The sequence below is a fragment of the Canis lupus genome, chromosome 3 (assembly GCF_003254725.2).
Source record: "Canis lupus dingo isolate Sandy chromosome 3, ASM325472v2, whole genome shotgun sequence".
In the NCBI taxonomy this organism is placed as follows: domain Eukaryota; kingdom Metazoa; phylum Chordata; class Mammalia; order Carnivora; family Canidae; genus Canis; species Canis lupus.
In genome coordinates this window covers 34,821,424-34,848,435 of record NC_064245.1, presented here as the reverse complement: position 1 = coordinate 34,848,435, position 27,012 = coordinate 34,821,424, and the positions used below count along the sequence as shown (strand labels likewise).

Here is a 27,012-nt window from a genome sequence, read left to right as displayed (position 1 = left end):
TTGCTGACAACAATGCAACAAAGCCTGGATCTTCCTCTCAAAACCAAGGCCCTGCGGCAGGGAGTTCTGTCCCCCCCCACCCCGCCTTCTCCCACACAAGGTTAGGACTATTTTTTATCTTAATAAATTATCTTAAGAATTCAGGAAAGTCTAGCCCCACATCTAATTTAAAATCTTCGCGGCCCAAGTCTGTCTTCTTCCGTTCTATTCTTGACAAAGCTCAACCTCTCCTACAGCATAACAAGGCAGAAGAGAGCAGGTGTCAGCTGAAAGCCTGAGTGCAGCATCTCTTGCTTTGCATCTCATCTGAGAAGTAGATATCACACCCCTGCCCAGCTGCCACAGGGGGCCTGGTGTGCAGTGCACACACTGGTGGGCACTGTAGCTGAACACTGTGATGACAGGGGCACAACTGCCTGATTAGCACTGCCACCTCACTACCTCACACCTTTACCATGCCCCTGTCCTTTTCCATAAAAGGCAGTCACAGAGCAGAGACAGGAGAATCTCTGAGACCTTAAAGTCCAACAATGTCCATTTCCAAACTGGGGACAATCCTGGGCTGTGACATGGTTAAGGTCCCATGGCCATGTCATGGCTGGTGTCCCCTCTCTCTACCCAGCCCCACTGCCCCCCAAAACTGTTCCCCAAACTCCATTCTGCTCCTCTTCTTATGTTCCTTCAGAAGTCACCAGGATAATGTTGTTCCTCTGAAGCCATTAATCAGGGTCAAAAGAAGAATGGTCCATGCTCAAATGAGCAAAGCTCCAGAACTGCCTCCACTACTTTTTACTTTTCATATTCTCTCCAAGAAAAACACTACAAGATACCAAGTGTTTACATGTGATAGTTAATTTTATGTGTCACCTTGACTGGCCAAAGAGCAGTGCCTAGATTAAACACTATTTCTGGGTGTGTCTGTGAGGGTATTTCCAGATGAGATTAGCATCTGAGTCAGTGGATTCAGTAAAGTACCCTGTCCTCCCCAATATGAGTGGGCATCACATCATCCAATCCATTGGGGACCTGAATAAAGCAAAAGATAAGAGGAAGGAGAGACTTGCTCTTTTTTCCTGCTTCACTGACTGAGCTGGGATATCTTATTTCATCTTCTGCCCTCAGACAGATTTACATCATTGGCTTCTCTGACTCTCAGGCTTTCAGTCTGAGACTGAATTACAACCCCAGCTTTCCTGGTCCCCAGCTTGCAGATGGCAAATCATGAGATTTCTCACTGTCCATAATCACATGAGCCAATTTCTATAACAAATCTCTCCAGACATACAGACCTCCATATATATAGATATCTATATGTCTATATCTCTCTAGATATATGCACCTACAGATTGATTTATTATAGATATTGGCACAGAGAGATAAAGATACATCTATCTCTCCTATTGGCTATGTCTCTCAAGAACTCTAATACCCAACAACCTTTTAGAGTTGTTAGCCTTTCTGAATACTGCAAGAGATCTAAGTGAGGCAGGCCTCTTCTCAAAAAAGCCTCAAGGCCTAAGATCAGTAGGAAATAAGCAGAGGTTGGAAAGAACACAGTTTCTGTAAATGGTTCCACCCTTGGTAATTTCTGCCAAAGACTGCCTCCTGGAGTCTCAGCTGACCTATATGATAAAAATCATGGTTCCTGGGGATCCCTGGGTGGCTCAGCGGTTTAGTGCCTGCCTTTGGCCCAGGGCGTGGTCCTGGAGTCCTGGGATTGGGTCCCACATTGGGCTCCCCGCATGGAGCCTGCTTCTCCCTCTGCCTGTGTCTCTGTGTCTCTGCATCTCTCATGAATAAATAAATAAAATCTTTAAAAAAAAATCATGGTTCCTGAGGCAGACACTTCCCCATGGGAAAACTTCACCTATAGCTCTGTGTGTACCTATCTACACACACACACACACACACACACACACACACACAGTGCACCTGCAGCTTACTCTTATGTTTTAAACTTTAAAAACAAAGAATACTTGTTACATGATTTAATCTTGTATTTGCAAGATTTCTGGAGGCCTTGGAGGATAGGGTGTGGTATTTGGAATATTAAAAAACTGGCAGTTACCTGAAAAAGAGGCCAGACTCCAAGAAGAGAGGAAATCCCCAAGGTTGCCCAAGTTCACAACTGGACAGAAACCCAGGATACCAAACAAAGGAAGTCTGCAGCATGCTGTGGAAGATATTCCAAAATGCTAGCATCTCCTAAAAGTGTGTTCATTCTGGGTAGTGGTGGATTGAAGGAATTTCACAGAGGCAGGGGGAGGACAGACCATGAAAGACTAAGCCAACAGTTTGAAGCAAAACAGGTCAGACATGGAACAGCATTTTGTGGTAGGGGGGCAGAGGGACTTCATTAGGAGGCCAGTTGACAATGATTCTCATTAAGAAAAGCCGGTGGGAACACAGGCTGCCAGTTCAATGAAGTCTGGGACACACAGCACCTGCTGTAAAAGGATTCACCCCAGGAACACTGCTCAAAATTAACTACTACATGGATCAGAGCCAGCCAACACAGGCTCCTCCCACATAGATCAATGAGATCTATCAGTAATACAAACAAAGCATCTCTGAAGCTACATCTATGAAAGAATATCACTCAATTTTATTTCATCCAGAGGTTTTCAAAAGTGCATCTTCTGAAGGTGATCTATGTTTTGTGACTTTTTAAAAAGAGAAGTGTCTTAATTAGTGAATTATGGAAATATCAGCTTCTGTCAAGAGGATAAGAAGAACATTAAGACTGATTATTATCCCACTCATGTCTGGAAAACACAGGAAATAATTGCAGAAAAACAAGTATTTCTATCAGGTGTAAATCTTGCACTGTGTGGCTTTTCAAACTCGAAGGGACTCAAATATGAATCCTCCAGGGATCTTATCAAAATGCAGATCCTGTCTCTGTAGGCTGGGTGGTACCTGGAATCTCTTCACTTCTCACCAGCCCCAGGTGAGGGCAATGCTGCTGCTATACCCACCGACCTGTGGAGCAAGGACCTAGGAACACAAGGATTTATGTGCAAACAGTTATCCAAAGATCCATGATGCACTTGGGTTTCCAGGACTGAGCATGCTCCCTTCCTGGTGATCTCAGCACCTTTAATTTACCTCCCTGAAACATAAGGGTTATCACCACAGATGGCTCCACCTGAGATACTACAAGCCATACAGGCTTTACCCTCAGATTCAGGATGCCAAGAACTAAGGACTGCAGCCTGCCATTTGCAGACGGTTAATTCTGCAGTGTGCCTGCTAAATATTTATGAGGAGGCAGGAGAAACCCTGGACATAAATTAAGGCCTGCTTCTGGATTATTTCCCCTTTGGAAGCTTGGCTTTTATAACAGTCCTCCAGCTTGAAGTGGAGCATCTCTGATGAGCCGTGGTGGCCATGTGAACTCATAATGAAGGTGGCACTGGATTGTGGGGCGTTGTGTCTGCTAAGCTCAGCACTGCAGCCCAGGCTACTGGGCTGTGAGTGTACATTTGTCTAACAGGTGCTGCCACATCAAGCCAATATCCTCCCTTTCTCTGAGGAATGCCTTCCAAGAACGACAATATGCAACAAAACAATTCCCTCTAAAAATCAGAACTTTCCTTCCTTGCAGCTGCTTCAAGGAGCAGCCCCCTCAAGTGTTGGTTCTGTCGTACCTGTTCTCATGTTCTTACACCAGAGAGGCTCAGGTCATAGCTACAGACCTAGCATCCCACAGCCCATGGGCGGGCACTCTGCCAGTGGAGAGCTTGCTCTTACCACAGTCTCAAAGCTGCCCTGCTCTTGAGCACAGGCAGAGAGTGACACCCACTGCCCTGGGAAGGGGTCAATGATGTAGCCGCCTTCTTTCCAGAACTCTGCACAATTCTCAACTAGCTCATAAACTCTCCAGCCTCTCCACTATTCTGTGGACTTATGGAATTCAAGGCAGGCCTCCCACTTGAGACAGATCTATTGTGTTTATTATCAGGTTCTTCTGCACAGAGCAGTGAACCCTTCTCCCTGAAACAAGGCCCAAAGGGGCTGCTCCCACCATCCCTCCAGAAGCCGTTCAAGGACAACAGCATGGGCAGGAGAAGACCTGGTGATGGGAATGGCCACCCCTACAGACCATGAGCCTGCCAGGAAAGAAGGACAACTGGCATTGTCTCCATTTTGCAGATGTTGAGACTGAGGTCCAGAGAAGTCCTAGGATTCCTAGGTCCCAAGCTGGCAAATGCAGGACACCAAAGCCTGCTCTCCATGCAGCAATGCCACCAGTCCCCAACTCCAAGGGGAGCAAGCCTGCCCAGACTGCACCTTCTAAGACCCCCAACTGTCCACAGCATCTTTCCTGCCAGGCCCTGGCAGTTCACTGTACCCTCCAAACATAGGGATTTCCTCTGAGCCAGCAAGAAGGGGTGAGAAGAGCCAGCTGCCACCAGAGCAGGTTGGGAAGCTGAGAAAGCAGGAAGTTGCAGATCATGACCCAGGCCAAGAATGTGCAGCTTTATTTCTTCTTCATACTACCTGAAGGGCGTAGTGTTTAGATTTTTAGCATTTAGCATTGCCCAGTTTGCTCTCCTACAGGATTAATGGGTTTTTCTCCCAGAAATTTATGGAGGGAATGCGACAGGCAGCAGTCACAAGCACGGAGGAACCACATGGCCAAGTATTCTCCTCTACCCTCAGCAAGTAACAGACAGCGGAGGAGGTGTGGCCTATTCCTTCCCCTGCTGGTTGAGGCAGCCTTCAGCTTGAATCCAGCTCCGCAGATCAAATTACTTAGCCAGTGCTTCCCTGAGAGAAGGGATTCTGTTTTAATTATAGTGCCTGCCACACATGTGCTTAATAAATCTGTGAGCAGTGAATGAGTCTTTCAGAACCTCCTGCTTCCTCATCTGCACCACCTGGACACATCCATCCTCTGAAGGACAAGGCTGAAGTCTCAACCTGCCTCCCTGCCTCCGCTCCGGCTGCCTCACACAAGGGGCCCATAGTGAGGGCTTAGTTCTCTCTCCACATCATGGTCACATCCCTAAGTGTGGTTCAGGTGCCATGCTAATTAAGCCCAAATGTAGCACTGCCATGGCAACATGTGATCTGAAGGACTCCCAGTGCTGCACCCTTGCTGAAAAGCAACTTCCCATCCTTACTATCTGGTGAGGTACACACAGTGGGCCTAGGTGGGTCATGTCATCTCACCTGCCAACAGCCCCAGGAGGGTCTCCATTACCCCCATCTTACCAGCTGGGAGGTGAAGGAGAGGTCCCCAGGGGCCCAAGCCAGGTCTTTGTGCCCTGGAACCCCAGAACTCAGTGTCTGTGCTCAACTGTAAGAGCACCCATCATGCCTCAGCAAAGCCTCCAGAACGAAGCCATGGATTGAAACCATAGCCTGGAGAGGCACAGAGTCAGAATGTATCCTAAAAATATTCAAGTCAGAGTTCTGTCAACACTTGAGTAGAACTCTCTTATCAAACAAAATCTTAAGTGAAACCCATAAATATGTGTCTATCTATTATATCTACGTGTATATATGTAACTATATATGTGTGTATGCATATATCATAGAGACATACAGGGACACATAGTACATACGCATTTTGCCCTGATCGGCATCTGGGCATCAGCAGTTTCTCCACACCAAGCTGTTCTACATAGCCCACTGCAGTCAGATTTTTAGACAGTAATCATTTTACTTTCTGTCTGTTCTCCTAGAGAGCTTCTTCGTAACTTTACCACAGTGCCAACAGCACCTGCAGGCTTCTGAGTCAGAATGCGCAGAAGAGCACTGTGATCTGTGTGGATGATTCTGGCAGCTACTGCAGAGAGTGCAGGGCCTACTGCAGTGAGAAACACCACATGGATGTCACGCAGTGCGCTTGAGAAGAGGTGAGGACTGGGGCAGCCCGGGTGGCTCAGTGGTTTAGCGCCTCCTTCAGCCCAGGGTGTGATCCTGGAGTCCTGGGATCGAGTCCCACATCGGGCTCCCTGCATGGAGCCTGCTTCTCTCTCTGCCTGTGTCTCTGCCTCTCTCTCTCTCTCTGCCTCTGTCATGAATAAATGAATAAAAATCTTTAAAAAAAAAGAGAGAGAGAGAGAGAAAAGGTGAGGAGGAGCCAAGTCAGGCTGCTGGTGGTGGCAAGCAAAGGACAGATGCAAGCACCCCAGAAGGGTGCCCTTAATGAGCTGGAGCAAGCCAAGGAGCAGGAGGAGGATCATTGTGAGAATGGGCTCTGCAGCCAGGGTACCATTTGCAGTGGCTCCCTCCTTTGAGTAGCTGCAGGATTTTAGGCAAGGCTCCTAATCCCTCAGACCTGGGCCACCTTATCTGTAAATTAGGGAAGCAACTGTACTTATCTTAGGGTAGTGGTCCACAGCCCTGGGGAGGCTGAACATGTCTCTGCCCACCCCACACCAAGGGGCCAGAGTGCTGGTGGGTCAGGCCCTCAGGGGATGTCTAAAGCTCCTCAGGGGATCCTGTGCACCTCCCAGGTTGGGTTTAGATCAACCATATTAGTAACATGCTAAGTGTAAATACGGGCAAATGTTAGCTGTGGAGACCACAGGCGAGCCACCAGGCAGCTTTCAAAGATTTGAAGAACTTTCCTGGGGAGGGGAGATTAGATGTCCTCCACGTGGCCCCAAGGAGGAGGGGGGGACCTTTCAGAGTCATATATTTGAGGCAAATCTGACATGCCAACCTGGACAGATACATGTGTTTGAGTGCAGTGACACCTGATGAGGGTGGGGCTGAGGAGGGCTGCCTCCCAAATGCCCCTCATCCCTAGAGTGTGGTTCCTAGGCATTGCCCTGGGAGAATGTACAGGCCTGGGAAATAGCTGTATGTCCTCAGTGAGGCAGGGTCTCAGGACAGTGGGAACTCTAGTTGCTGGGCGGGAGTGGCTGGGAAATGACCAGATCACCATAGGATGAGGTAAAAGGAGCAGCTACAATAAAGGGAATGGTCAGCTCAGTGGGGGTTCCAGAGCTGTGAATGGGTGGTAAACAGAAGGAATGCCCAGACCACCTGCTCCATGACAATTCAATGCTATTAACTGTGGACTTTTTGTGAAAAAGGTCTAACAAGGGGGAAAATGGCTTCATTTGCTTAGAATAAAAGCAAATGTTTCCTACTCCAATCATGTCATGACTGTAAAACTAGAAGCACAAACTCTGAGTTGGCTAGGAAGCCCCACTGGGGACAGGTGTGGTGGTGGCAGCCACAGGGACTTGATTTTCACCTTGTCTGCCCCCCAGGTCCAGACTTTTTCCCAAACTAATTCTCAGAAGAGCCCTCTTTCTACTACTGGTATAAAATAAATCCTGAAATTCCTTTTATAATGTAAAATGAATAGGTGATAGGAAAAACACAAGATGCTCTGTCAATGGAAATGACATCTTCCTTAAAGGAAACTCTAAAATCAAAAGACTCTAGTTAAGGGGCACCTGGGTGGCTGAGTTGGTTAAGGGTCTGACTTTTTTTTTTTAAGATTTTATTTATTTATTCATGATAGAGGGAGAGAGAGGCAGAGACACAGGCAGAGGCAGAAGCAGGTTCCACGCAGGGAGCCCGACGTGGGACTCAATCCTGGGTCCCCAGGATCAGGCCCTGGGCCGAAGACTGTGCTAAACCGCTGAGCCACCCGGGCTGCCCAAGCGTCTGACTCTTAATTTCAGCTCAGGTCAGTATCTTCAGATCATGCATTTGAGCTTTGAGTCAGGCTCCGTGCTCAGTGGGAAGTCTACAATGGGATCCACTCTCTCCTTCTTCCACTGCCTCTTCTCCAACTTGTGCGATCTCTCTCTCTTTTCTCTAAAATAAAATAAATAAATCTTTTTTTTTTTTAACTTTAGTCAAGAGTTGAAAGGTTTTTCTCTCACTATTTCTAAGACAAATTACTTAGGAAGGAGAGTTTGTGTCCTGGAGTGGCATTATCTATTAAGTGCCCTACACACACAAATGCACAAATACTTAAAAGAACTCTAACCGAATTTTTAAAATTTTCCCAATAGTATAATTCTTGTTCTTTTTGTTCTACAGTCATTCACAGAATGTTTAATATCTAACATACATATATTAATGTTCAGTTTCTTAGCAGGCTGCAGCCAGCCAGAGAAAGCCATCCTGCCTCAGCCTTTGACAACTAACTGCACCACAGTCCTCCTACCCTGATCTCTTTCCAGTTTCAGTTACCTACAGTCAACCATGGTCTGGAAGCAGATGACCTTCCTTCTGATCTATAATCAAAAGATCAATAGCAGCCTAACACCACAACACCTATGTCACAATGCCTACATCATTCACTTCACTTTGTCTCATTTGTCTCATAGGCCTTTTATCATCTCACATCATCATAAGAAGGGTAACTACAGTAAGATATTTTGAGAGAGAAATCACATTCACATAGGTTTCATTATAATATAATTAGTTATAATTAATCTGTTACTGTGCCTAATTTGTAAATTAAACTTTATCACAAGTATGTATGTATAGGAAAAGATATATACAAGGTTCAGGACTATCTGTGATACAGGCATCCATTGGGGGTCTTGGAATGTACCCCCCAAGGATAATGGGGGAGTAATATACTAGGGATCAAGTTTCTAGAAGTTAATTCATCAAGAGAAAGCATTTTCTTCCTCCTGGCAGTGGAAGAGAAGGGATGTGGAATGCAATGGTGAGTTGATCTGAGGTGATCAGCATGCTTATGTAACTTGCAAAAATGACATCACTTTCACCCTGAAACTGCACTGTTTATAGGCTGAATTATGACCTCTCCCCAAATTCCTATACGTTAGAGTCCTAACTACTGGTACCTCAAAATGTAGATATGGAGTCTTGAGATAACTGAGGTAAAATGAGGTTATTAGGGTAGGTCCTAATCCAATCTCACTGATGTCCTCATAAAAAGAGATTAGGACGTAGGCATGGAGGGAAGACCATGTGAGAACACAGTGAGAAGATGGCCATCTACAAGCTAAGAGAAGCCTCTGAAGAGACAAGCCCTGTGACAACTTGATCTTGGACTTTGAGCCTCCAGAACTATGAGACAAGAAATCTTGGTTATTTAAGCTAAGGTCTGTGGGACTTGTTGCGACATCATTTGCAAATGAAAACATGCACATTTAAGACAAAATCTGCACTGAAACTGAGAGTTACCTCAGTGAAGCCTTGAGCCATCACTGTCTGACATTCCAGTTGGGAGACTCTCCTGGAGCTTGATGCTGATACACAAGCTGGTATGTATACTCACTGACTCCTGTAGATTCAATCTGAAATGTGCAGGAATCCACTAGGTAGCACAGGGCCCTGACGCCTCAGAGCTGGGGTTTCAGAGCTGGAGCATCACAAAACTGATGCCAGGCCCTCCTCCCTTCCTTCCTTCCTGTCTGCATAAGCCTGCATTTCGTCCCCATTCTTCAGGAGGATTCCTTGTGGAGGCAAGGGAGACTGAATTCCCTGAGCACTCACTCTAGGACTGCACGGCTGGCACTCGGCCCATGCGGTGTGGGCTCTTGGGGCCAGCAGTTTCAGGGAACTGGCACACTCAGGTTTGACCACAGTAGCAAGGGGGTACTTCCTGGTGAGTGCCACCAACATGCTGCCACCACAGGCCTGCATGTCCTTACTGGAGGAGAGGCAGATCCCTCACATGATCTAAGTAAACCAGGGACTTAGTAATCCCATTCCCCCAATGTGGGCAGGTCAGTGAGCACACAGTGGTGACCAAGCACTGCCTTTAACAAGTAGCTTTTCAAACTGACCTATCTACATTGCTGCTCCAGTGTCTCAAGTGCCCAAGTGCATGTTTTGGGGGCATCCAAAGCTACTGTTAATTGCAAAAGTTAAAATTTTGATTTGCAAAAATAACAGCACCTCCCTCAGAGAGTCATCAAGAAAATTAGAAGAGACAGAGAGAGAGGCAGAGACACAGGCAGAGGGAGAAGCAGACTCCATGCAGGGAGCCCGACATGGGACTCGATCCCGGGTTTCCAGGATCACACCCTGGGCTGAAGGCGGTGCTAAACCGCTGAGCCACCCGGGCTGCCCCAACCTTTGGACTTTAATGCTTGAGATGAACAGTCCAGTATCAGCAACTGAATCCAACACTACAATGCACAACCTTTCCCTGTCCACTGTTAGCTTTGAAAGGCCAATACTCAGAATATCAGAAAAGGATTTCCATGGCCAACACCAGCTTCACTTGACGCCAAGGTGGAGACATCAACATCCACAAGTCTGTCCTCAATAAAATTTCCTGCCTCATGGTCAAGGCTCCAGAATACTTGATAAAGGCCGGATGAGCAAACCAGCTATTTGAAGTCACATCCAAAACAAACCTAAATCCATATCCTTTGAAGTTGGTCTTTTTAAAACAACCAAACAAAAAGGCTCATTTTTGGACTACAGCAGGTACTACTCTGAGAAGTGAACCATTACAGATGAGTGAGAACTATGTTTTTCCCCTTTCTCTAAAAGACACAAGAACCACATATAGACATGTTTATCTGGGTAAGGCATATGTGTGTGGTATGAAAAAGAATGATTCTAAGGTTTGGCTCAATTCTTAGCCTGTAAAACCTCCCAGATGTACCTAAGTGCTTGCTCTCTGGAACTCGAGGGAAAGACTTTTGCCACTAGCAAAGCATGCTTTTTATATTGGGAGGGGAAGTATAAGGCATTCCGACAGATATACTACTGAAAATAACCTCAGTGAAAACCAACAAACTAAAAAAGTTTGCTTCAGGTCAGATCTCAGCTTGGTTAAAATTCTCATTGGGGTCTGTTAAGTCACATCATTGGGTACCTTTCACAACATGGATTATTCATTAATAATGATGAAAAAGCCCTGAATTTACTTTACTACAGTTGAAACCCAATTTAGATATTAGGAAATACGGTTTCACCCACACATAAGGAGGTAATATTGTCTTCTGAAGTCCTTGCTTAAGACAGATTTTCTTGTAAGGTGTGGTTTATGTTAATATTGTTACAAGGGTCTAAATGCGTATACTGATTCTGTGTGTATATATACGCATATATAGTGTCTCTCACTTGTGAAGAGGAGAAATCCTAGGAAGCACTAATACCAAAATAAGAACAAAGTACTGCCTTTCATTGGAGGAACACATGAAAACTGAAGGCATTATGTAACTTCCCCAGTAATTCCTGTGAAATGGGAAAATAGACTGTTACAAATTCAGAAACAAAATTAGAATAACTCAAAGAATTCAAATGCTCTGGCAATCAGGGTGTGGTGACTGGTTTCATGTTGTAGAAACAGCTATTTTCCTCTCATTGGGGGCTTTGCTCACAAAACTAGAGGAAGGGATATGACACCAGGTACAGATACCCCATCATGGAGCAAAATGTTCCCTGTCCACTGAGCAAAGACTGGATTATCCAAACACTCCACCACTACCACCTAATGTACACAGTGCACAGTAGGTGCTCAATAACCAGACTGACAATTTCAGATTCTCCAGGAATGTTGCTTTTACAGATCAATCTGCTTCTAAACATCATGTCTTAGTCCAGGAAAGAATACTTATCCTCTTCTCAAAGATAACAGAAAGTAGTAAGTCAAGCCCTTTTACTTAATTTTGCTTTCTTCTTTGGAACATGCACAGTCACACCTAAACACACATACTCTCACACACATACACATGCCTGTGTATACTCACACATACTCATAAGTGTGCACATAGGAACATATGCACAAACACTGTGTGCACATACACATGCACACCCTTTCAGACATAAACATACACATCCATACCCACTTCTGAAGAGGAACTTGGTGTCAATTGGACAGATCTCACTATTGTCAGCTCTTCCCACTGGTAAAGAAATTTCTAGTCCAGAAACACGCGCACACACACACACACACACACACAAACACACTCAGCTCAAACTCTTTGCAATTGTGGATGTGATTCAACTATATTTAGGAAAGTGGGAATTTTATTAAATTTCTTTTTTTAACAATGAAAATATAATCAAAGAGAATAATAGCATTTCATATCACATACCACCATAAATAGAACAAAAACCTATTAATGCTTTGGTTGTCTTTTTCTGGAATAAAAAATGACCACTTGCAATTACACAAAAGCATTAAATTAAATGTACATAGAGAATGTTCAAGTTTTCATGCATAAGATCTTTTTGGATTAATATGTCAAGTTATCTTAGTACTATCAACCCATGGCATTTAGTTGTTCTCATTATGATCACCGTGCTTTACTCTCTTTACCCACTGATTTGCTAGACTATAGGTTGAAGGCAAAGAATCTAGGGCAAAGTAATGGGGATTAGAAACAAAAATCTTATTATATAACCAAATTTACATTTCCCATGAAGTAAACACAGTTGATATTGCAAAACATGGTATCTCTCAGATAATTATATTAGCTACCTAACCACATTGATTTGAATATCCACACTTGCTAGAATTAAAATTTTAGTCTAAATATAATTGTGCTGGGACTCCTGAGTGCCTCAGCAGTTGAGCATCTGCCTTTGGCTCAGCTTGTGATCCTGGGGTCCTGGGATTGAGTCCCGCATCAGGCTCCCCGTGGGGAGCCTGCTTCTCCCTTTGCATGAGTCTCTGCCTCTCTCTGTGTGTCTCATGAATGAATGAATGAATGAATGAATAAATAAATAAATAAATACAGTTGTGTTTTCAAGTAATGTTCTTTCTCAAAGTCTTTCCTGTTGCATATTTCATATCCTTCAACTAAAGCTACCTGATTGTTAAGTTTGGGAATGAAAACGTCCCACAGTAGAAATTATGAGCTTAGTAACTACACTTCATTATGTAAAATAAAACCATGAGTCTTTTTGTAAAGGCTTGATATTGACCTTTCCAATTAACAGGCCCAGATACCTGTCTTTGTTTTGCACTCAGATGATGGATTGTTTCCTCTTTGATTCCACAGCAGAGCATCTAGCTAACTTAGGTAAAGACTAACAACCTAAAAAGCTTAAGGAAAAAACAGCTTTGGTGCAAGATCTTGCAAACAGTCCTTATTCACTTCCTGTGGTAGAGATAATTTTGAGAGTATTCATAGGTAGAAACAACTAACAACAAAGTAATTTTGTCTCCTACATATATGGATGCAAAGTGATTTTTCCCTAAGCTCCTTGAATTCTGTCAAGTAACTCAGGGGAGGCCTAAATGGCCCTTATAAAGGTAACCCTGTGCTTTGTTAGCCTGAGTGCCTGGCATTCAAGAATGCTGCTGGGAATTTAGTAAAAATTTATGTGCAAAATGGAGGTAAAGCCACATCACTGTCTTGTAATCAGTGCAGGTCTAGACATTAGGTACATCTTTTAAACTAGTGCTTCTCAGACTCTCCCCAGCCTAGGAAAGTTTCCACACTAGTTTCATTCTTCTTCCTCAAAGGGGGCATCCAGCAGGCATACATGCACATGCCTGTGCACACACTCATGTGCATACACCCACACACACCTGAGAAAAGCTAGCTACCATAGGCTTATGATTTCAGCTTTTTCTGAAATCCTCATAATCTGCAGCTCCAAACAGCCTGAAGCAGATGGCCCTGTGGGTATAGCCAGGGTTGTGGGCAATTATCCCACAGGTCTACCCAAGAGATAAACTAGAGGAATATTTTTTCTCAGTAAATTAACCGACATAGAAGTCATTCCCTAAAGGTTCCTCCCTGATACTAACATAGCTTGTTCAGCAAGATCTCAGGTCTGGACTCTCCCACTGTCTTCAGGGAGGCCTGCCCTGCCCTGGCCCAATGCCCATCTGAAATTCCAACACTCACCTAGTATTTCACGTCCCTCCTCAGCGCCTATCACTATTTACAAAGGTCACATAAACATGATGACAAGAAAGACATCTGCCTCTTTTGTTCAACAGATTGCTTACAACTGCATTGAAGCACAGTAGGTGCTCAATAAATACTGTTGAAAGAGTAAAAAATCACAAAAATGAAACTCTAAAAAATATTTTTACATTAAATCGTCAGCCTAAGGAACTGTCATTTCTGCAGAAATCATCGTGCAAATGTTACAGACCAACTAGTCTAGACACTTCTACCTGAATAGAGGCTAAAAGCATGGCAGCCTCATGGGCAAGACTATAGGTCAGAATGAGGGTGTATGTGTGTGTGTGAGAGAGAGAGAGACAGAGAGAGAGAAGCAACAGCAGATGTCCAGTGCAAAAGGGAAGGACTGCATGCTGGAGAATCCCCGCATGCATGCCAACTCAGGAGGTGACAGAACCCAGAACTGCCTCCACTCTACCCTGATTCAGTGATCCACTGCAGGGGTGCCTTAGGAAATCTCATATCTTCACTTAATATTCACTTTATATTCTACTTTTTTAAGATTTTATTTATTTATTTATGAGACACAGAGAGAGAGGCAGAGACATAGGCAGAGGAAGAAGCAGGCTCCCTCTGGGAAGCCTGATGTAGGACTCAATCTCAGGACCCCAGGATCATGACCTGAGCCAAATGCAGACGCTCAACCATTGAGCCACCCAGGTGCCCCAAGATTTATATTCTAAAATATGTGAAGCTGTTTTTAAAATGTCTGTGCTACTATGAATGTGAGAAGCATGATAAGGTCTGATACCAGGAGACCCTGAACAAATTCAAGTTGTTATCCTGAGAGCTTCATGTGAAACACTGGGGTTCTCTATTACTTCTGGGTTAATGTCAATTTGGCTCCCACTTTTAAATCATATGTTTATTTTGAAGTCCTCTTATCTATGTTTCCTTTGCCAGAGTTCAGATGGCTAGGTAGTTTAAAGTCCTGGGATCATCACCCAGTGTCTGAGAGCCCTATCCTCAGATTCAAGGGCCTGGGCAGATCATGCATGCTGCCTTCCTGCTGCTAGTCTGTGAATCCTGTTCAATTTCTGTATTGGGAGTCTGCTGGTAAACAAACCTGAGAGTCCTCTAGATATTGGTCCCATTGCCTTAAATCATTAGAACCTGCAGCACATGAACCAAGTCCCTCTTTTCTTTTCTTTCTTGTTTTTTTTTTTTTTTTTTTTGTCATGGACCAATCTAAGTTATTTATTTAAGCCATCTCCTGCCATAAGCAAAGGGAAGGAAGATCAGTGCAGTGATCATCATTTGATGCAAGAAAGAAGGTGAGCTTAAGGTTCATGTGCAGAGGCATGGTCCAAACTAGTTCTGTGCTCCCTACACTGGGTGGTATTCCAGAGTCTCTTTATTCAGCTTCATAGCCAGTGGGAAGCAGATTCACGTGAGAGTTATGGAATACAGTATGATTACCATCTCCCCAGGTTAACAGCTTGGACCTGATGCAGAGATGGGGTAGGTGACACACTGGGGTCTCTTATAGTCTCCATGATATGACTTCAGGAAGATGTTCAGCTTGCTCAATCCCACGCCCGGGGTCACTGTGAAGTAGGTGAGAGCCTTCCACATGCCAGCCCAGCTGTCTGTGCCATGCACACATAAACCACCCCAACTGTGCCCTGGCTGAGAAACCCAGGGACCCTGAGGCTGCTACCATTTTCAACCTGGACAGCCTCAGCACTGCCCACGTCCCCCTTTCGTAGCATCCTTCCCTAAGCAAACAAGCACTTCATCAAGACTTTTGGAAACAGAGCTACGTTTTTGCCTCATCAGTAGAGGGCCCTCTGAATGTGCAGGTCTGGGCTCTACAGGCTGGCTGTGGAGGGGGCCACCACACAGCCTTTACCCACTGCAGCAACTGGATCCACAAGAAGGCAGCATTCCGAGAGCCCAGCCAGTGCCCAGTGGCAAACAGCTGCCCCTGGGATCTCCAAGGTCCCTGGCTTGGCATTTTCTTGTGGATGGCTGACTTGTGGCTGATACAGCCCCTCAGAAGCTTTTCTATCATCATGTGAGTAATGGCTGTGCCCTCAGCCATGAAAACAAGACTCAACCTTAGGGACCTCTTCCCAGGGTCAATGACTGGTCTATCAGCGAGGTCTGTATTTTCTCAGATCTTTGTTCTTCCTTCACAATCCCCCACTGGAGTTCTTTACATATACCTTGCCCTGACTGAATCAAATGTAATATCTACCTCCTCACCAGACCCTGACATACACAAAGAGTCCCTGTCACATTTCTTCACCTCAGTTTTGCAAATTGCTTCTAATTTAAGTTTTCCTAGGGACTACCTCTTCCAACAGACCATTCATCAAAATGGCAACATATCACTTGTCTGAGACACACTAGCTGACTTCATTCTATGAAAAAAACATTTCAATACTGAGAACTAAAATGTTCCTGACCTTGTAATGCTGTAGTCAGAACTCTGGTTTTTTAATTGTCAGGCTTTTAATTTTTTTTTTTTTTTTTTTTTAGTTTTTAAACATTTTTAATTTTAATTTTATTTTAATTAATTTTAATTCCAGTAAAATTAACATAGTGTAGGATATTAGTTTTCCAACTGTTAGGCTTTCAAATGCCAGAAACTTCCTATTTTTTTCTCCACAGGGCAGTTCTTATGTTTCAGAATAATAATGTATGAATGGGAATTCAGCTACCAGAAAAATATCTTGGACTTTTAGAGAAAAAGGAAAATAAAAGAAAAAGTGAAAAAAATATATCAATAACAGGGACAATGTGCATGCATACTAAAGAATTTGGGTGCTGATAAACTTTTATTTTATTTTATTTTATTTTAATAAATTTATTTTTTATTGGTGTTCAATTTACTTTTATTTTAAATCAGAATTGCTTTGGTTGTTCATTTTGGCTATTTTCACTAAATTATGGCTCAACTCCATTTACTTCCTCAGGCATTCATGGGCCTGATGGAGGGTGATACAGAAACAGTCTGTAGCCACCCTTGAATAAACATCCAACTTACAAACAGCTCATTTATATAAAGCACTACCAAGCTATGAAATGTTCCTGTTGTTGTTTGAGAAAAGAGTAGGTGGAGGAGGTTTTTAGATATTACTGGGTTTAGCAACTGAATAAGACTAGAAGATGTGAAACATGGAAGATATTCTTGAGAGTTGACCAAGGAGACACACCTATGTGGCTTTCCCTACACCATCACCCCAAACATGTATGTTCTGCTCTTCAGTTTTCAAATTTTCATCCATTAAAGATTCAAATGTATTAATTCATGTTGAGGTCATCTTCCATGCACACCAGCCACTCTCCCAGGAGGGTAACATTCTAGCCCTTGCAGCCACTTCCTCATAACCGCAGGCATGCTGAGATGATGAGATGACAAGAACAAGGCAGGCAATGCAGCCGCCATACTGATTTCAGGCTTAGTCAACACACTGCTCTGTGCCCTGGAATTCTGGGCTCTAGTCTAGTAGACTGGGACAGGTCTGGTGGAGAAAGTATGGAAGTGAAGCCAACCTTAGGAAAACACATATGCATGTGGGCCTCGGGGATGAGGGGCTGGCAGTGGAAGGTGAGCCCCCATTTATTGCCAAACCCTGGAACACAATCAATGCAGAAGTTGGAAACTTCCAGCACTGGGCCCAAATTCCACCAGCTCTCCTGATCTGGTATGATGACAGCACCCCATTTTTTTTAAGTGCTATTCTTAATATTTATGTCAGCTCTGTGTCATTCCAAGAAAGATTTGAGGCAGCTCACAAAAAATACTTGGCACAAAAGAAGGCTTAAAAGAAAAGTAAATAAGTGGTGACTACTGTTACCAATACTGCTCTACATATTTGAAAGTTGCTAAGTAAATCTTGAAAGTTCTCATCACAAGAAAAGAAAATTGTAGCTGTGTGTGGTGATGCATGTCAACTAGACTTACTGTGGTGATTATTCCACAATATAAACAAATAATGAATCTTTACGTTGTACACCTGAAACTAATATAATATTGTATGTCCATTATATCTCAACTCTTTTACAAAAGTGAATGAGGAACTTGTGGTGGAAGTAAGTGGGGGCAGATGCTGCTAATGATAATAAGTGCACTGTAGGTTGGAAGAGTGTCAGGCTCTGAAGTCCCCACCAGTGAAGGCAAGGCAGGAAGCCCCAGCTTGTAGAATTCTCTTTGGCCTTCTGATAAGTCATAGTGACCAATGGGGGAGTTACACATTCATTCATGAGTGGGAGGCAAGGATGGCAGCCCCAAATAAATCCTGCCTAATAAACAACCCCCCCACCCCAAATTCTGACAGTGTTCATGGTGAGATCAAGAAGCCATAAAACAAGCCAACTGCTCCAAAGAAGCCTTTGGTATTGATTCTAGGGATGGTTCTCCTATAGGAGGAGTTCAGGGAGAGGTCTTAGTGACAGAGGAAGAAAGTTCCCAATATATGACACTGATTGACACATATTATGTGACACAGGAAGAGACTCCCCAGTGGCATCCTTTCTGAAATGCAGGTACTCATTTCCTTGGGTACGTCTTTTTTTTTTTTTTTTAAGATTTTATTTATTTATTCATGAGAGACAGAGAAAGAGAAAGAGAGAGAGAGAGAGGCAGAGACACAGGCAGAGGAAGAAGCAGGCTCCATGCAGGGAGCCTCGTGTGGGACTCAATCCCGGGTCTCCAGGATCAGGCCCTGGGCTGAAGGCAGCACTAAATTGCTGAGCCACCAGGCTGTCCTCCTTGGGTACTTCTTAAAGACTCCTTCCATATAGGCTGGCTGATGGCAGGACTGCCAGGCATGATTGAGACAGGCAGCAGCCTAGGACAGAGCAGGTGTCAGGGTTCAGGGTAGCTGACCTCCCTCCCAGACACTCCTGATCCCTGACAATTCATGCTACTTCCATTTCATTTTTTTCCTTATGAATATTTTATTTTTATTTATTTTTTATTTTTTTGTATATCTTTTTATTGGAGTTCAATTTGCCAACATATAGTATTAACACCCAGTGCTTGTCAAGTGCCCCCCTCAGTTTCACTTGGAGTTTGACCCCTACACCTTCTACACAGACCTGCAGGGAATAGGTTAGAAATCTCTGACAGGGTTTGGATTTTCCAGCCACAAGTCTGTTGGTGAGTGTCAGCAGTCAGACCTCACTTCTGCTCCTACTTCTCACTCTCCATCAACTATACATCTTTGAGCTGTGGCTGAGGCTCTCTAAAGCAGAATTCAGATATGGGAGATCTAATGCCAAACTCAGAAACACCCTTGAGGAGAAAACATTCCAGAGCTACACTCTCAGAATAGGGCATTACTTCTGCAGCGCTATTTAGCAAACTAGAAAAACAACTGAATAAATGTTAACAGTCAGCTAGTCATAAATATTCTTTGTAATTTTAAATATTGTTTTGAGAAACTCCAAAGTCTACAGTAGAAATCAGAATTATAAACACTAGGTCCTGTTCCCCACAGTCACAGGCTAGTCATGGTTGCAGGAGGTCAGGGATCCTCTCAGACCCTCAGTTCCACATCTATCCACTAGGAAAAGTAGCCTGGCCTGATGGGAGTGGCAGGGGAAGGTGGTGGTGGGGGGCATAAGGGGCAGGATGCAAGTGCTGTGACACCCAGAAGCTAGCATGGGAGGTACCATGTGGATGTGATGCTCAGGATACCCTGAAAGTATCAGGTCACTTACAAGCTCTGAGAAGCCACGGACCACCTGCCGTCGCTTCAGATTGGTCTCTCCATCCAGGTTGGCAGTCTCAATGTGGCACAGTCCATCAGGGTCACTGGAGGACAGCAGCAGAATGTCTGCAGGGATGATCTCATTGCAGCGAAGACGCACAAAATCTCCCACTCGGATTTCTTTCCAGAATCGATTCACATACTGCTTTTCCTCCCTGATAAAAAGACTACCATTAAAAAGACTGGCAGAAGATCAATCATACCTAAATCTGTGTGATGGCACATGCAGCTCATTTAACAAATATATCTATTTTCCAGTATGTTAAAAATTTCTATAATAAAAATATTTAAAAGGGATATTCATAAAGGCCATATATAATATGACTCCATTTACATAAAGTATTCAGAATAGGCAAATCCAGGGACACAGAAGGTAGATTAGTAGCTGCCAATGACTAGGAGGAAGAGAAATGGGGAGAAATTTTTTATTGGGTACAGGCTTCCATTTGATTAAAATGTTTTGGGACTAGGTAGTGATGATGGTTGCACAACACTGTAAATGCACTAAATGTCTCTGAATTATACACCTTAAAATCGTTAGAATGTCCACCCATAGGTATATACCCCAAAGAATTAAAAGATAGGACTGATATAGATTCTTGTACATCCATCTTCCTAGAAGCATCAGTTATTACCGCCAATGATGGAAACAACCCTAATGTCTAATGCTGAATGAGTGGATAAGCAAAATGTGGTATATATGAACACTGGGAATATGATTCTGCTATGAAAAGGAAGGGAATCTGACACGTGCTACAACATGGATGAATCCTGAAGACATTTTGCTAAGTAGAAGAAGTCAGTCACAAAAGGACAAATACTGTGTGAGTGCACTATTATGAAGGAACTACAAAAGGCAAACGCAGAGCAGAATCTGTCTGCATCTCACTATCCTTCTCCTATCTGCAGTATGAAATAATAATAGATGCATCCTCTTCAACTCATTCAAGAAGTAGATAGCAAGCACATGCCAATCACTCAGAACAACAGCCAACAGTCAGCTTTCAACATCAAGTAGTTACTATTAATAAATTCTTAGATGGAAACCATATTTGTAGATTTCTTCTTTAGGCTTTTTTCCTACTCTAAAAAAATATAGGCCAATTAATCCTACAAAGGGCATTTTTAAGACTTCCTTCAAGGCTGCTTTATCCGTTTTTATAAATAAGTATAGAAACAGGACTGTATTTCAACATGATATGCTATAAGGAAATTTTAGCAAGAAATCCTCTGGCTTATAGTGTTGAGGGGAAAGAAAAAACACACACACACCAAAACACATTTCACCTTAACCATCACCTTCTTACTGTTTCCTGTCTCATAAAATGCCTCTCCTCGCCTGAGTTCCTGGAGAGCCTGAATTCAGGCCAGTCTGGATCTCAAGGTGGACCAAGTCAGTCACATCTAAATGACTCCTGAACTTTAGAAGAAGTATTGAGAGTTTTACACATCTATTTAACTCCCACGCTGTGGATCTGAGGAAACCCATGGCAAACTTCCAGGAGCTCCTAGCCATCAGCTGCCCTAGATGTGAAGGGAGAAGTATCCCCTTCCATTTTAAGCCTCTGTTTTCTTTTTCTTCTAATTCAAGGCCCACCAAACCAATCATGTGCAAAGCACAGTTTGGCCACCATAAGACCAACAAAGATAAATTAGATAGCTCTGTATTCAAAAATAATGCAAGGCAAGACCAAACCACAGGATAGCAACCCTTGAGGACTATATAATCAAGCCCACAATGTGAGCAAAGGTATTCTTCCTGGGACAATCCAACACTCCCTACAAGGCTAGGGTATTCTTCAAGACTGCTTCAACAGCTGTGAGGAGGTCCCATCAGCTTCCAGCTCGAGGTCAGCTGGCTCTGAGATAAGGGACAGAATTAGCACTCAGTCATCCAACCATCCTGCTGGCTCACTGCCAGTATGACCTCTTCCCTGTGGACAGACAGCCTTGATGTGTGAAAGATGAAACATTTGAAAATGTTCCTATCTCCTTTTCTAAAGGTCAAACCTTGACTTTATATCATTGCAAGCATTACTTCCTTAGTTTCTCTCCCTTATCATTTGTTGAGAAAGTACAGAGAAATCTGAAAGAGCCCATCCTCTTCCCAAAGAAGTTTCCCAAAGCGAAGTCACTAATTAGTCAGAGGAGGGCAGCATACACCCTGAGAGTGAGGTGGACAGGCTTTGTTGTGATGGGAGTTGCCAGGAGACTGGTGGTAACAGACTTGCCCAGGGAGGGGCACAGGAAGGTGATGACAAGGGGAGGAGCAGAAGTGTCTGTGTTCAGCTTACCTTAACTACATTCCATTTATAGAACTCATCTAATATAAAGTCAGTTTCCATCTGTCTTGGAGTCTTAAAACATTAGCTTGCCCACTCCACTGGAGCACTGTTTTTAAAAAATAACAACTTTGGTGGAGGCATTGAGCCTCCAAAGAGATTCTCACTGTTGGAACACCCCCAACAGATCCCGATGTGGCCATGAACTGCAATCACTGGGTGAGGAGATCTCTGGTGACAGTGCTGGGGAGTGGATCCCTGTGAGCCACGGAAAGAAGAGGAAGCAGGACAGTGGCTCCAGGATGCCTGAAAGAATGCAGGCTTCTGTGAAAAGGTCCTGCAACTCACAGGAATTCCTACAGTAGGTTGGATCCTTGGAAACCCAAACCTGGGCATCTTTTGTGAAAGAAGAGCAGCATGACAGAACCTTTTGACACCTCAACAGACCAAAGATTCCCCATCAAAGCCCCACTGTCCCATCAACAATTCCAGCTGGAGCATCAGTGCTGAGTCTGGACCCTACACCAACCCTTGCAATGTTCCTGCTTACTTTTCTGTAATTTTTATTATATAATTATATTATATATTAAATATATTGTATATACTCTATGTGCATATATTATATGCTATTTTATATATTAAAAACTCACCTATAAATGTGTCGATTTTTCAAAATAAGAACATTAATTTTAATGATATAGAAATTTTAAGAAACACTGCCCCATATAAAGAAAAAATCAAGCTAACTTTAAAAGAAAATTAAAAAATAAATTCATACAGATATATGCAATATGTAATATATATTACATATAACACACACATTATATATGAGTAACCCTTCTTCTCATGGACCTCATGAGGAAGGTATAACACTTATTTTTTCCCAGCAACTATATTTGAACATAGGGTCTTACGTTGAAATGCAGTTGGAGGGTGTGGTCCTAATCCAATGTGACTGACATCATTACAAGAAGAGGAAGAGACACCAGGGATGTGTGCACACAGAGGAAAGACCATGTGTGGTCACAGTGAGAAAACAACCATCTGCTAGCCAAAGAGAAAGGCCTCAAAAGAAACCTGTCCTGCCAACATCTTGATCTTGGACTTCAATCTCCAAAACTGAGAGATAATAAACTTGTTTAAGCCACTTGGTCTGTGGTGCTTTGTTATGGCAGCCTGAATAGACTAACACCTAGTAACTGCAATTCCCATGACTCCTTGAGAAGGACAGGCTCCCAAGCTACAGTGACAGAGAAAGAGAGGCAGCAGAGAAAGCAGGTAGTGGAGGGCACTGTACCAGGTGATTTATCTACAGGCATGTGTCCCACACTCCCCTACACATCTGTGCACAGGAAAACACTGCAGAGAAGACAGAAATAAATCTCTGACACAATACTACATAACACTGGCCTCCTAATGACACTCTCCTTCAGACTTTAATATGCAGCCGGTAAACAATTTAGAACTGCCTTATATTTCCTTAGGTCAGCAAGGACGCAGTTCAGGGTGGACAGAATGGGTGACCCTCCTCTCCATGGTAAAAATCTCAGGAGTGCACACTGCACCATGGCTGCCCTGTCAACTCTAACCCCCACCAGGGAGGGGCCTGCACTCCTCCAGGAAACGAGGACTCCCCTGAGACACACAACTTGTATTTTTTTTTTTTTTATAGTAGCAAGGTTGGAAATCTCCAAGTCCTCAATACTCTGCATTCCTTCATAGCAATTAGGAAGTAGCACTGTTTAGTTTGCCCACATAATATTCCTTCTAAAGAGAGGATTCTGAGATGGCCCCAAGATCCTCAGATCAGTCCTGGGGTACACACTCCTGCCGCCCCCGAGTGAGGTAGGGACTGTGAATGTGGTGGAAATCACTCCTGCTGATGTAACTAGGGTGACCAATCGGTAGACCATGGGCCAATCAACAAAGAGACCATCTGAGTGGGCCTCACGGAGCCACAGGAGTCCTATAAATCTGGGTCTAAGGCCAGAGACAGGAAATCAGACACTGAAAGTGGCCACATGGCAGCGCTGAGACTGTGGGGTCTCAGTCCTAACCGCCACTGGAATTACATTGCACCAAGAACCCAAAGAGCCTAGAAAAGGACCCAAGACTCACATAAAACCATAGGCCCAGCCAACACCTCAATGGTAGCCTCTTGAAACCTTGGCCAGAGGACCCAGCTAATCCATGCCTGGACTCCTGACCCCCAGAAAACAAGTTAATACATCTGTATTCTCTTTTTTGACACACAGATTCATTCCTATTTAGGTGTACATCACGGTGATTCAATATTTTTATACAAAATGATCCCCAAAGTGTAATTACCATCTGTCACCATAGAAAGTCATTATAATATTATTGACCATATTCCCTATGCTGTATACTACAGCTCATGACCTACTTATTTTATAACAGAAAATTTGTACCTCTTAATCCTCTTCACCAATTTTACCTGCCACCTAACCCTGCCCCACTCTGGTAGCTTTATTCTCTGTATGAGTGAATCTATTTTTGTTTTGTTCTTTAGATTCCACATATGAGTGAGATCCTACAGTATTTGTCTTTCTCTGACTTACTCACTTAACATAATACCCTCTAGGTCCATCCATGTTGTTGCAACACTGTTTTCAGTTGCTGAGTTGGCAGAGATTTATTGCAGAGCAACAACAAAAAAAATCAATATGCACCATTTCTATTTTCTGCACAGAAGCAGGAGCTAGATGCTCCCCCTTCCTGGCAGCTCAATTTTGGACAGCGTGTAACAAACTAAAGATTCTACCAGGTACCAGAGTTTTATAATCTGCATACTTGAGGAAAAGCTATTCAGCAAGAAAAGAATGCAGAGCAAGATCCAAACGTGTTTTTCTCTCTCCCATAAACTGGAAGCCCATCGAGGGCATGAATAACATATTAAAATGTGGGAAAACCCTGAGGGCCTGGGTGGCTCGGCTGGTTGAACACCTGACTCTTGATTTCAGCTCAGGTTATGATCTCGGGGTCCTGGGATCAAGCCCTACATTGGGCCCCATGCTCAGCAGGGAGTCTGCTGAGAATCTTCTCTCCCTCTGCTCCTCCCTCCACTCGCTTATTCTCTCTCTCTCTCTCTCATAAATAAAATCTAACATGTGGGGAAACCCTGAAAATGTGCAGTCTTGAAATAGCAGCTATGTTATAAATACTACAAACATGGTGCACAATTGTTCCACAGGAATGTCAACTGGCTCTTCTAATTAGCTGCAATTCCCTGCTCATAATTCCTGAAAGGTCTGAACTCTGGTGTGTTGAACCAAGATTTCGAAGTTCATGAGTAAAAAAAGAGTGATTCTTTTGAAAAGTGGGGGGGGGGGACCTAAAAGGGGTAGAGTGATAAAGATGTCTCATATTTAAAAGATCCACAGATGAAGCCATAGACAAAAGCAAGTCTTTTCTTAAGAAAAGCCTTGCCACTATTTTTTTGTTTTTGTTTTTCTGCACCAACCACCTCACTTTGGGCCTGCTGTTTCCTCAGCTGAACAGTTGAGAATATTAAATAAATGATTTTGAAAATCTGTTCTGAGGCTAATGTGAGCCTTCTGAGATTAATAGATTTCCCCTTCTGGGAAAATCTATTACTAACATTTTATAATTAGTCATGCTGAACTTGGCAATTTTCATCTGAGCCTTTTTTTGTTCAAAACAACAAAACGCAGGAGTGAAAAAATAAGGAAACAAGAGGATAACCAATGACAAATTTTATTTAAAGACAAGCAGTAAATAAAATTTTAAGATCCCTTAATTCATCATTTTTGGTTATTTAATGTTTAGGCTGAGTTAAACTATTTATTTGTACTAGTTATGTTTTTTAAGGTTCAATCCCCTAAAAGGAGATACCTGACTTACAGAATTCACAGGAATTACTCTAAGTAGTTGAAAGCATGTTTTCCCTTCAGATCACTGTTCACATAGCTCTTCTTCATGAATACAGGGTTCATTGCTCAGAATGTCTTGTTAATGTTTTATCTTTTGAAAGGCATCAGAGTCAGGACGCCTGGGTGGCTCAGTGGTTCAACGCCTGCCTTCGGCTCAGGGCATGGTCCTGGAGTCCCAGGATTGAGTCCCGCATCAGGTTCCTGCATGGAGCCTACTTCTCTATCTGCCTGTGTCTCTGCGTCCCTCTGTGTGTCTCTCATGAATAAATAAATAAAATCTTAAAAAAAGGCAGAGTTTTCACTCACTGCAATCTTACTAACCCCTCACCCTCCAGTGTTTAAGGTATCTCAGCAATGGCTCAGAATTTTCAACAATGTATCTATAGATATCTCCAATGTGGTGAAGGTGGATATATTGCATAAAACAAACAAACTTAAAGTTTAAAAAAATGCACTTGCAAAAAATGAGGGAATTATACTTTCATCTTTAATGTACTGTTTCCCAGAAGATTTGCATTTAGGTTATTGGCTATCATTTTCACTACCTAATAGTAAAGCAGCTTTTGTTTTTTTAAGGTGACAATAGGTTCCAATTTGCCACAACCAGTCAACATCCCTGGTGACCCACTGCCACTCCTTGTACAAAGACAGTCACAAGAGTAATTGGATCATCACTGCCCTCATCTCCAACCTGGTCTATGAATTCAAGAATGAAATTCTGCTTTTAAGAGTCCTCCACAAAGGCTGCACAAAGAGGCATGCTCATTTCTGATCCCACACACAGGCTAATCCTCTGTTGTCATATGACATGATCATTCAAATTCTGTAACAGTGTAATCAATACAAAGTAGCAACGGGTGTTGGCAGTGCCAGGCTGCCCACAAAATACCACAGGCCACATGCCTGGGGCTGCCACCTGCCAGCTTCCAGGTCATCTTACAGTTGGAGATTATTGCTTCTTCTCTATTTTGGTATTTTAGGAGAGGAATGAAAAAGTTCAAAATGGCTGCAACATGAATACACATTTGGTTTTCTTACCCTTACATTATCTAACAACATGACATGGCCATATTCTATTGTATACTTCCCCTTGCTGTAAAAATGTTAGCTTTAATTCAATGGCAAACTATTTTCACAACTACACATGGGAATCCCACTCCTGTCCTCTCCTCATTCACCACACCCACATCCTACTCAGGTGCTGGCACTGGAGGCACATGGGAGTAATGCGGCACATCTCACTTGCCTCCCGTGCTGT

General features: G+C 43.3%; 1 protein-coding gene across 1 annotated transcript in view; it reads right to left on the bottom strand.

The window, feature by feature from the left end:
* Positions 1 to 27,012, bottom strand: part of ATP10A (ATPase phospholipid transporting 10A (putative)) — a 190,683-nt gene that overhangs the window by 87,974 nt on the left and 75,697 nt on the right. Inside the window, 1 exon segment of the mRNA XM_049108376.1 lies at positions 19,512 to 19,716. Within this exon segment, the coding sequence (XP_048964333.1) occupies positions 19,512 to 19,716 (205 nt within the window).